The 12390-nt window shown below is 51.2% G+C and overlaps 1 protein-coding gene across 5 annotated transcripts in view; it reads right to left on the bottom strand.

The window, feature by feature from the left end:
- Window positions 1–11346, bottom strand: part of PDGFA (platelet derived growth factor subunit A) — a 27548-nt gene extending 16202 nt beyond the window's left edge. For 4 of the 5 annotated variants that reach the window (XR_008966399.1, XR_008966400.1, XM_057382232.1 and 1 more), the window contains exons 1-3: window positions 10398–11346; window positions 9162–9258; window positions 1927–2031 (exon numbers count right to left, since the gene is read on the bottom strand). Coding sequence is in view for 3 of the 5 variants with exons in the window: in XM_057382232.1 (XP_057238215.1) it covers window positions 1927–2031; window positions 9162–9258; window positions 10398–10460 (265 nt within the window). In the remaining 2 variants the exon portion in view is untranslated. The remainder of the gene's footprint in view (window positions 1–1926; window positions 2032–9161; window positions 9259–10397) is intronic. The other variant, XM_057382231.1, reaches the window with a different exon arrangement.
- Window positions 11347–12390: the final 1044 nt, after the last annotated feature.

Here is a 12390-nt window from a genome sequence, read left to right as displayed (position 1 = left end):
TTGCTCACAGCTGAGCTGTGCTGTCACCCTGGGGACCAGCCTGGCTGGCTCCCAAAGCCCAGCCCTGAAATGAGGGGTTGCAGTGGCCTGGCTGCCAGCACAGCTCCCAGCACATGCCATGAGATAAGACATTCCTGGCTCTCTGGAAGTGACAGCAAGCCAGGGGCTCCTCCATATGCAGTGACCCTTAGAGCAGCTGTGCAACTACAGCTGTTGCTTTCCAACACTGGGGTCATCACTGCACCCAAACACTTTCACACAAAATGCAACACCTGGCAAACTCAGGAGTTCAAGTGAGGATTGTCTGTATCAGACCCAAATTGGCTCAGTTAGGAAACAACCTGCACCAGCTCAAAACATTTGAGACTCAGGTTTCCACTTCCACAACTTTAACATCCCCCCATGAGAGAGTCTGACCCTGATTCCATCCACCATTCCAAAGGGCAAATGCCATTTCTTCTGAAGTTATCAAAGCTTTGTACATGGTGGGGTTTATTAATTTTTTTATTTCTCAAATGAGGCAAAACCACCAGAGCAGCATGACCAAAAAACCTGCAGCTAAACCAATATCCTGGCAGGCTCATGTAAGGTGAGCTTGTAGAGGATTATAAAGAGTAGCTCTGTACAACGTGATGCTGCCATGATCCACGTATTGTCCTCAACCTGGGGAATGTTTAAGAAGTCGAGCTGATATTCTGAAACAGTCCAGAAAAAAATAGCAATTTGCAGGGACAAGTTGTTTGCTGATAAGTTCTCCAAAGACAGCTGGGATTTTATTTTTTTTTTTGCCTCAGAGTGGAAGCTTGTGATAGCTTTGGGTTAGATGTGTCAGGGAACTGGAACACTGCCTGCACTTCTTCACTTGATTCTTAAAGCACAAGAAGCTCAGGCCTAGCCTGTGCCTGCAAAATGAAAATCCAGGCTTAGWTTTGATAGAGATGCATTTCAACAGACTAAACAGAGTGAAAATTCCTACTCTCAGCCCCCCAGTGCCACCAACTCCAGGAGATCAGCAGATCCAACACTGCAGATAGCTGGCAGCTCTCCCAAGTTCCTGAGCACCCCCAGGTGCCACTGAGAGTGATGGGGAGCATTCTGCACCTTGCAGGCTGAGGTGCCAACGCCTCAGGCTGCTCCAGAACCTCTGCTGTGCCCAGGCAGCCAAAGTGACGGGTGTGCCTGCCAAATCACACTGCAAATCCCTGCTGACAGCAAGCTGGGCCAGCTCTGGGCATCAGCACAGTGCAAACACACTGAGGGACCACCATGGGTAAGATCAGGGATGGTATCCACAGTCCAACAGAATGTGGAACACTCACAACTGATCAGATGAACCAGCATTGCATACAGATCCTATTCCAGCATCTCTGTGAATTTATATTTGGGTTGTGTTGGATCACCATCATTATTAATAAGAATTAAATCCCCTGTAAACATTCCTAGTGCCTTATACAGTGATGGAAATCAATGCCCCGGCGTTTCCATCAATGGCTTTTAATTTTTGGGATAAACCGTATTTTTCTTGTGAATAAAGAGTCAAGCTGTTTCCTTTTGTGGAGCTWCTGTACTGAAAACTCTACCAACTGTTGATGTTTTTTAAAGCACACTGCTGTAGTTGTTCCCCACACTATGAATTATACATTGAATATCACAGCATTTTCTAACCRAGGTCTAGCTTTCCAACATGCTGCAACAAGAAAGTGAATGTAAAGAATTTGTGCATGTCTGTCTCCTATGGACATCCTCCAGAAGACAGCTTCTCAGGCAACGGCTCGTTTTGTGCAAAAAAGAAAGCCAGAAGCTAGAAATGGCCTTTTTTTTTTTCCCTTTGTGCACGTCACATTTTTCCAGTCAAATGTCCTGCTTGGCTGACCAAAAGCACCCCCTCTGCTTTCAGTCCCAAAGTACAAACAGCTTGTTTCTTACCAATGCTTCTTTTTCTGCGAATGGGCACAGGACGGTTCTCTTGCACATGTTTGGCAGAATGAACACTGTAAGATCTCAAGTTTGTTTCTGAAACATCGTCATATCCTAGAAGAGGAAACAAAATATTAAACCTCAGGTATGTTATCTGCTGCCCCACGGGTACAAATCTGTGTTGCTCATATGTACAACACCAATTCCTGCTGTAATTAAGTCTAATGCAACCCCTTTTAAGACACAGACACTGAATGTCATGCATAAGCATGCACAATTTAATTCCAATATCCATTTTACTGAAAATCCCCAGAAACCGTGCACACACTGTGGCAGAGAACCATAGCTAAAGTAAAACAGTTGTATTTTTTTATGTGAAAGGCATAATAGGGCTTTTCTTGCTGGAAAGGTGTAGAAATAGGAACAATAATCCCGCATGTGAAATGTTTTTTTACAAATATTTTGAAGTTCTGGTACGAGGCTGCAGTAGAAAATACGGTATTAGACCCAACAGCAACAATGCTGCCTCTGTAAATTTTCTGTTGCTTGGTTTTCAGGGCAGCACTAGGACAGAATCAAAAGCAAAAAGTAACTAGCATGGGTTTCCTTTTAGCCTCTCTGTTGCAGAACAAATCCCCTGTGAAGTATCCTAACCTTTGGAGGGGCATCTGAAGCTACTGCAAACTCTGGGACTGGATCCAGGCTTGTCTTGTTCCCTAAATAAGCCTACCACATGGGTTAAAGGGCCATGAGAAAAAGCAAAGATGGAAAACTTGGCATTTCATTTATCATAAAAAACAACAAAATAACCRCTCCAGCTATTTGGGTTTGTTAAGTGAAGCAGTTCAGGTCGTGTCCCATGCYGTGGGGTCTGCAAAGCACCAGCACAATGTGCAAACAGGGACAGAGAGCTGCACACAGAGCCCAGGACACCAAAATTAACGGGTTTAGCACTCTGCTGCTTGCAGTGTCCTCTGCAGCATCACTGAAGAGTTTTCCAGGTTTCACTGCTGGCTCCGAAAAAAAACTGTGACATGCTCAAAAAAAAAATGTAAAAAGGTATTACACAGTTCACAATTACCCTCTCTGCAAGCTACCAACACCCTACACTCCCATCYTCTGCACTGCCACACTCCCTGCTTCCACTCTGCTCTGTGTACACAGCTGACTCCAACTCTGGAGTTTGTTTTATTCTCGGATTTATTAGGAACACACATCACAARGCTCTGCTCCACAAAACAACCAACTCCTTTTCTCCTCCAAGGAACACACAGCTTGTGAAATCACCTGCACAGCCAGGTGAGGCATGAAGAAAGCAGCATCTCCAGCACCTCAGGAATGAGTTCTGCATCTCAGGCTTTATCATCATTGGAAAATGCTACTGTAAGTAGCTAAGAGTAGATAAAATGGGAAGTCCAAGAGGTAGTGCCAGGATCACCCACTGGTCGTGCCTATYCTCCTTATCAGCTGAACAGATCCTTTTATTAAATTAGTCATTGTGAAAGCCACAGTCTTCATTTATCCAAATTAATTGGCTCCTCGTTCCCACGTAGGGTGCTTGTTTCCTGTAGATTTTGATGGGAAATTCTRGAACCTGACTAATTAGCTGGTACTGGGCCTTATTTGCAGTCCCAGTCCTGTCATGTAACACGGCAATGACTAAAAGGTTTTATTTCTGCTTTTATTGCACCCCATACTCCAGAAAACTCATCAGTGGTATGAATAAAATGGCTTGCCAGAGATCCCACAGGAAGTTTGCAACTGAGCTGGGGAGTGGAGCCAGGTCTCCCACATCCCATTCCGATGGCAGCAGGCCATCCACCTGATCCCAAATGGTGTTATGCAAAATGAGGATCCGTTCTGATGTGCCTCCAGCCCTCTTCTGTTTCCTAGCACTCAGCCACCCAACACCTTAATACTGACCTCCTTTTTTGGCAGCTCKGAGTTGTCACAGCCTCTCCCTCAATTTGAGGCAATGAAGTGATACTCAAAAGAAAGCAGCGTGAGTTCTGCTCAGCCTAAGATCCGAGCTCGGCTCAGAGCAAGAGGCATCTCCGTCCACAAGCAAAAAGGAGATTAAACACAAAATTAATGCCTCTAATCCCAGCTGCTCGGTGGGCACGGGCACCAGGCTGGAAAGGGAAGCTGTGTGTGCTGCCACTGCTCCAATCCCACACCCAGAATGCTGGCACAGCTCTCTCCTGGCGTGCAGGATCTCCWGCTGCCTCGGTTAAAGAAACCAGTGAGAGGGACAGGGCTGGTGTGATCARCTAACCAAAATGCTGAGCCACGTGCTCACACATAACTGCAATCAGCCATTCCCCAGCACACTGTTTATAAAGCAAAATGACACCTCCAGGAGCCTGTGCTGCTCATAAGATGATTTTGATTTCCAAGGTGAAGAAGGCCTCTGGCTCATACTCTCAGTGTCTCACTACATATCTTAAGGATGTACAGCATTTCCTCAGTTCACATCTCTCTGTAAGGGTTACAAGAGATCTACACAGCCAGCTCAGCAGACTGCAAACATGTTCCACCCAATCTCAGTGCATTATGCAACACAAATTTTATAATTTCTATCGACACAGCATCCACGTTGGGTYTAATGAACAGAATCGTGGGGCACATGGCTGGAGCCAGAAGACACAACAATGCTAAAGGCACTTAGTGTCCCCCTGATCCCCTCAGGCATTTGGAAGGAATTCCATTTCCCAGTGAAGTCAATGGGAAAATCACTGCACTTCAAGCAATGTTTAAGTCAACAGGAGTCTTGCCCAAAGACTGAAAAATCACCAAGTCAGATTTGAAACTCACACGTGGCTCTGGCCAGAAGACTTTCTTTTATTTCATTAAAACCACGATGCTACAAAAAGCACTCTCTAGTCTGACTTTAAGGAAGGCTGATGATTAATTTGTATCAGTTTTCCCTTGATTTACTGATTTAGATGCAAGGTAAGGATAAGCTCTAAGAAAAGGAAATGGGAGTTTATGGGTGCTTAGCACCTCACAAAAYGAGGCTTAGAGCAGAAAGCCTAGAAACGGGCGGTTCTTAGTTTAGAACTCAAACACTGCTCGTCACCAAGSGAAGATGGAGGATGCTGCACAGAGCCAGATTAGTGCAGCTCTCTTTTAACGTTTTAATAATAAAAAAATGTTTTCATGGCAGCYGATCAAGACATTTCTCCGTAATCTTTTATGTACTGACAACATATCAATGATGGGCATAAAAACTCCTGCAATTAGCCTTGGTCAWTCCATTAGTGTAGCTGAAATTGTTCTTTTTTGTCAGATTGGCAATTTTCCACTGGGCCATGGAATATAAATCACAGAGTTCCTGTGACATTCTGCCAATACATGATTACTCTTCTCACTCAACAAGCATGTAGAAAGCATCCTAAGATTACTGCTATTTCACATTTATCAGTTTCTACTTTTGCCTTTCCATCTTCTTCCCAAACTATTTTATGTGAGGTACAACTCCCCAACACATGCAGTCTTAACTCAAACTCTTCTACACATCACTTTGATGTGCATCCAGAAAGTACAGATCCAAGACTTGTAGCACCAACAGCAGCAGTTTAGGAAATTCTCATTATCTCMATTTTTCCAGGAATTCAGTGTAAGGTACAATAAACTGAAATGGCCTTTCTTACAAATCGGTCCTAGAGCCAGAAAGCCCACGGCAACATGAGTCTCTTTTTTTGATCTTCTTTTTGGCTGATGCAAAATATGCCCTTCTAACATCCAACTGCAGAGATAGATGTCATTAAGTTTGCAACTTTGATCTATTAAAGGAAATGTAAGTAGCAGCCTGCAAGATCCTGTTTTGTTTAGGTTTGTTTTTCTTCCCTTTACCTAGGTGTGATCGACCAATTGCAGAAGAGGAGGAAATATTCCCTCATCTGTCTCAGGAAAAACACGGGCCACACATGGAAGATGCCTTTCATGATGTGTAAAAGGTGCAAGGGAATCCAAAACATTGCACTGGAGCATCCTTCATTTGAGCACCACACCAAAAGCTTCAGAGGCAACAGCTCATTTCCCAAAAGACTCAGCTCTCCAGCAGCCYAACACTTTTTTCCATGGAAGTATACAGTTAATTTAGAACATTTCTCCACTTAACAAAAGCTGCTCTGCTAGCTCTTAATCACAGGCCGTTAAATTCACATGGCCTAAGGTGACCCTGGTGGATGCCCTTAACCCATGCAAAGAGGCACACTCAGCCCTGCCTTTCCCCATGCAAGGCAAGATGACTTGGGGAAAAATCTGTTCCCAGCAGGGAGGCAAACATAATAGGTGATGAAATGAACCCCACCTCCCACAGGACAGATGGGAGAGGTGAAGCGCCAGGAGAAGAAACCACKCTGCTGAGCCAAAGAGAAGAGAGGAAATGCCCCCGTTCTGGGATTGAGCCTGCTCGTAGTAAAACTGTACTCTGCACACTAGAGCTGCCTACTTCCTGGGACTGTGCATGMTTTCTGCTCCAAACAGGGTCAGCTTCTGCTCGCCTCCAGTTCTGTCACTGCCTCTGGATCCTGATGGCAGCAAATTAAACAAGACCCTGCTCCTGATAGAAGAGAATRTTCATGCTGCCTTTGCCCTCTGAGYTGGACATGCAGCACTGGGCTCTGACAAACTGGCCTGGATTTTCTTTTTTGAATACAATGATAAGCTCCATGTTGGGTAGTGTTTTTCTTTAAGTAATATGCCAGATGGTCTGGGGGTGTGGTTTCTAATTTTATGAAGGGGGTTATCAGTCATCTCTGCGCTACAATATAGAGACCAAATCTGTCAGAATAGAAGAAAAACCTGCCCACTCTGACTTACAAAACTTACTTTTCCAATTAAAAATATATGTTTTGCATTGCAGGAGAGGAAGATTACTGTTCTTCCTTCATTTTTCCACAGATTCCGCCTTGTTACTCAGGAATATCAGACATTTTCTTCATGCATGCCTGATCCTGCAAACTCTTAGCCTACAAGATCATTCTTAATTCTCAAGTCCACCCACTGAGTTTAAACAGGGCTACTCACATGCAGAAGGACTGGCAATACCATGCACTAAAACGAGGGAGAGAACAGTCACTGGAGTGATTTTGTTCTCAGGCTCAGTTTAAAATGAGTACAAAAATCACTCCAAATGAGAAATATGCCTACTGTACGAGCCCTGCCTGAACTGCTGCTCCCTGAAGGCAATTGCAGCCCTAAGGAAACACATTTCAGAAATATCCTCGTACCAGGCACAACGAGAAAACATTTGATTTGCTAATTCAAGCTAACACTAAATATAGTAAACAGGCCCGATCCTGTTTACTGAGGAAWGCGTGGCAATTCCAACACTCGATTAGTCACTCTGATAAGCCTTTAGTAAGAATTACTCATGACAGTAAAGCCTGCAGGACTGTGCCCAGGAAAAGCAAATGTGGGTAGTAAAGACAGACTGCTCCGTGAAAACCCAACCGTGCCAGTGCAGCTCAAAGCACAGGGCAAAGGGAGAACTCACACAAGAGCTGGTGAAAGGCTGATTATTTTGGTTTTATTTTTTAATATTGTTTTGAGTTCTTGTCTTAAGGAATTACTGTTTCACGGTGAAAYAGTAAAATATTTATGTCTCTTGTTTCTCTAATGGTTTCTAAACTGACAAATTGCAAGAAAACAGCGAAATGAAATGGGTAAACTTGTGGCTGACCTTTTCCATTTTTGGTCTTGCATCCTCTGGTTAATATTCGCCATGAGGTAAATAATTATTTTCTGAAATAAATTTCTCTGCTACATCTRCCCATTTATTCAGCTCCTGCCATTGCCCCACTTGTCTGCCTGATTCTCTTGCAATGGAGCCACGTGAACTTTTGCTCTGCTTCCTTCAAAGTGGTATTTAAAAATGAAGCATGTGCTTTTTACGCTGAGGTATTTGAAAAAATAATGTCTTCTGGTAGCTACAGAACCCTGACTCAAAAGCAGGAGCAGCATGCACTATTTTAAAATGCTAGCACTCAGATCCAACCCTTCTGCAACAGCAGCCAACTCTACTGAGTTCACTGGAAAAAAGATTTTAGCAGTAGTGCACTTGTCTGGTCCAAAACAGCCTTCAGTGGGGAAATATGAACTGCTTACCCCTTCCCTGTTGTGAAAGTTTCTTTAATTGCAGTGATAAACAACAGTGATGAAGARCTGCTCTCCAAAAATATTAAAGCGATGCCAATCTGGTAATTAGTAATTAGCCTCTATGGTAAAGTGTTGTGCAAGACAGAAATATTCCCATTTTCAGTGTAATGGGAAAACATTTGCTCCCTGATCACATGAAAATTGAAAGCTATGACTGTAAAACACGTTCCTAGTGCATTCCTGCTCATTAATAGAGCACTCTGCAAAAAGCAGYGAGTTAAACTCTGGAAGGATCCTGCAGCACTGAATGAAGGTGATTGAACCTGGCACTGACTTTACAAAAATACACAGCATATGGTTTAAAAGGAGATGGCCCAGTACCAATGCAAGCAAGAACTCATTCATTTTTCTCCATGTTCGTGCTCCAGTAAAGATGCAGGCTTCCCCTGGGCACATCAAAGGTGCCGGGTTTATTCTCTCCCAACCGAGGGAAGAAATCACCAGGAACAAAGTGCATCAAGTGAAACCAAATGATAAGGAACCCTGCAACCYCCTGCTTCTAGATCTGATTTACTGCAGCAACGATCTGTTAAACTGCACGTTCTCACTACACCCATTTGCATGCCTAATGATGCAGAAAATAACCCTGCACTATATTCTTTTGGGGAGCAAAAAAGAGTATTTYTCAGGGTAAGCTTCATATGCAGGTTCCTGTTTAAAATCAGTGCGGACGGTTTATTTTCCTTTTAATAAAGCCCAGCGCTTGAAGAGACATTACTTCATTCATAAATATTGTTTTAGATATTTTAAATACCTCTAGGACAGTAGTTTAAAGATAACAGAACAATGGCAGGACCAACAACAAACCTTACGGCAATTCTCCGCTGCGAGACGGAGAGAGCTCTGACACCACCGAGTGGGTCACAAGGTCCCTCTCCACCCTGAACCCCACGAAGTTTTAATTTCGTTTAATTTTTCGGCCCCTTGGCCGCCGCCTGCCCGTGACACGCAGCCCAGGCTGTCGGGGCCGGTCCCGCACGGAGCGCCGGGCGAGCTGCGGGGAGCGCGGGGCGAGCGGAGCCTCCCCCGGGGCGGCGGCGGCCGACGGCGCGGAAGGAAGGAGGACGGGACTAATTTACCTACGGAGTCAATCTCCAGGAGGCGCTGCAAGTCGCGGATGCTGTGGATCTCGCTGTGCGCCAGCCGCTCGATGAGCTCCTGCGGGATCTCGGCCTCCTTCAAAGACACACACACCGCGGGTCAGCGCGCAGTGCCGCCGGGCGCGCCCGCAGCGCCGGCCGTGGGGCGGATCGGGGCTCGGGGCTCGCCGGGGAGGGWGCGCGGGGCGTTTGCCGGGATGAAGCGGGGGGGAAAATCCACGCACACACCCCCAACACGGCGTTCCGCGGGGCGCCGGAGCGCTCCCACCGCCCCCGCCTGCGCGCCCGCGGGGGCTGCGCGCCGACTGCGCCACGGCTGAGCGGGGCGGCAGCTCCGCACGGCCCCGCCTGGCAGCGTGTGCCCGGCAGCGCCCAAAACCCGAGCCCCTGAGCCCCGGCTGCAGCCCACCCACCCCGGGCAGCGGCTGCCGAAGTTCGCCCCGSTGGGAGCCAAGTCCCCCGCGGGCGCGGGCTGCTCCGACCCGGGCAGGAGGAGGAGGAGGAGGAGAACCGCGTCCCACGGGGTGGCCGCCATCCTACCAGCGCCCACGTCGCGGCTCCCAGTGCCAAGCAGACCCGGTCCCGGGAAAAGTTACAGCCGCCGTGCAGCGCYGAGCACCGCGCTCGGCCCGACCGGGGCCACCTGTAGCAACCCCGGGACGCGGCTCCGCGCCCCCTCCGTCCCCTGCGGGCGGGCGAGCTCCCGACTGCWCCGGGGGAGCTTCACAAACCGGGGAGGGGCGTTTTGGGGCGCGGGGGATTCCCCCAAGTTCTGCCCGMGGCACTGGCGGTGCCCGCGGCCGCGGTGTGCAGCGCTGGGCGCCGCGGGGGCGGCCCGGCTCCGCGCACCCTCGGCTTCCGCACAGCCGCAGCCCGCTGGCACCCGCGGGGCGTGGATATTTTATCCTACRTTTATTATATATGTAATATATATTATATACATATTAATTTTTCAGGGCAGCCAGCAGCCCGGGTGCGGAATGCACGGTCATTCCCCTTCGCTTCTGCCATGCATGAAATGGCAACTTGCTGCCAGGCTCGGCCGCGCAGGGCCCGGGGCAGGGCAGCGCTCCCGGCGGGGCCGGGGTGCGGGGATGCCCGCGGAGCCCAGGTGGGCAGCCCGCTCCCTCCCGGTGCCCTCCGCCGCGGCTCGCCCCGACCCCCGGCWGCGGCGTGCCCCGGGGACCGGCAGCGCAGGAAGCCGCTCTCACCTACCTCGGAGAAGGTAAAGGACAGGTAGCCAAAACCTATCAGCAAAACGCAAGCCCAGGTCCTCATCGCGGTCTAGTGCACTTTAGACACGGAGGGAAGGCAACGCTGATGGAGAGGGGCTGCAGGCCGGCTCCTGCCGCGCAGGAATTCAGTACCATCCCTCAGGGGAAAGGCAGCGGGGTGGCTCGGGGGTCCTCCGCATCCAGGGTGGGTCGGGGCTGCCCGGGGCGGCGGTGGTTTAATGACGGCGCGGCCGCTGTTTGTACGTTCCCCTCGCTACGGGAGCGTGGCTGCTCTCCCTTCTGCCGCTCTCGCTCGCTCCTCTTGGCTCTTAGGACTAGACCAGCCGGTACTTCTGCATATTTGCTTAGATCAGACCAAAGTGAAACCCAAGGAGTCGATCCGGAGCGCAGCCGAAACGCCCATCACCTGTCTGGGGCGGCTGCCCCCCTCGCGCGGGCGGCGCTGGGGCCGCCTCCCCCCGCCGCGGCCGCCGCTCCGCGCCGCGCCGGGACCGCGGGGCTGCGCTCTCCGCCGAGGGCCGGCCCTCCCCGCCGTGCCTGCCCTCCACCCGGCCCCTCCTCGGAGAGGGGAAAAATCAAAAATCTTTATTGATACGGAGCGAAATGTTTCTCCTGCCGAGAACGGGTCCCGGGCTCCCCTCCCCGGCTGGGGCGAGGTCAAAAATAATAATTAATTAGGAATAGTAGCAGGGATAAATCGGAGCGGTATTGCAGGATCTCGCGGGCTGCCTTGGTGCAGTTCCTGCTCCACTTTGCACGGGAGAAAAAGACAGGAGGAGGAGGAGGAGGAGGAGGAAGGGGGAGAAAAAAAATATATATATGCAAGAAGGTTTAAATCCCAAGGGGATCGGAGACGAACTGCAACTCCAGGCAGAGGGAGGCTCGGGGCTCGCTCCGGAGCGGTGGCCGGTCTGGAGCGTGGCCCCGGCGAGGAGCAGCATATACCGCTCCCGCCCCGCCGTGCGCCGCCCCCGCCCCTCCTCCCGGGTACTCCCGGCACCAGACCCACCAACAACAAGTCGTGGGGGTGCCGGCAGCTGCGGCGCCTGCTCCGGGGCCAGGGGCTCTGCCCACTGAGAGGGGAAAACAAGGAGCCGGCGGCGGGCAGGGGCCGGGGGGAGCGGGGCAGCCCCCGCCGCCGGCCCTCTGCGGCACCGGGCGGGGGGGCGGGCGCTGCTGCGCAGCAGCCGCCGTGTAACCTGGCGGGCTCGGCCGTGTGCTCTGCCTTTACATAAGGCACAGCGGATCGCCATGGCCACGGCGCGATCGTGTGTGCGTGTGTGTGCGCTTTCTCAGCGTTGTTATTCTGTTTTAGCGGGGGGGCCTTGCCTTTTGCAGAAGGGGAGGGGCGGAGCGGCGGAGGGTTGTGGTGTGCGGGTTTTAACGCTGCTGTTGCAGCGCAGCCTTCATTGCGAAGGACAACACGCACGCACAGCCTTAAGGAATACAAAAGCACCCCCAAACTGTACGAGAGGCGGGGGGGGAGCGGTGCGGGCGGGGGGCAGCGGAGCCCTCCGCCCTGCGGCACCCGGCTGCGGCATGCGCGGGTGCGGGGCTCCCCGCCGCGGCCGCGGGAACGCCGCGCCCCGGGGCTCCGCCGCAGCCGGACCCAGCCCCCGCAACTGCCCGGGGCCTCCGCACCTTGCCCCGGCCCCCCGCGACTGCAACGGCCCCCTGCAATTGCCATGGACCCCCGCACCCCGCTCTGCTCTCCGCAGCTGCCCCGGCCCCGCGCACCCCGCACCGACCATCCGCAGCCGCACCCGGACCCCGCAGCCAGCCCCGAACCCCGCAGCCTGCCCCGAACCCCGCATCCTGCCCCGAACCCCGCAGCCGGCCCCGAACCCTGCAGCCGGTCCGAACCCCGCAGCCGGCCCCGAACCCCGCATTCTGCTCCGAACCCCGCATTCTGCTCCGGACCCCGCATTCTGCTCCGAACCCCGCAGCCGGTGCGACCCGGCCCCGCCGCTCCG

Source organism: Malurus melanocephalus, unplaced genomic scaffold, assembly GCF_030028575.1.
Source record: "Malurus melanocephalus ecotype Western Australia unplaced genomic scaffold, MMel_1.1 scaffold_557, whole genome shotgun sequence".
NCBI lineage: Eukaryota > Metazoa > Chordata > Aves > Passeriformes > Maluridae > Malurus > Malurus melanocephalus.
This window is presented reverse-complemented; position numbering and strand designations above follow the sequence as displayed.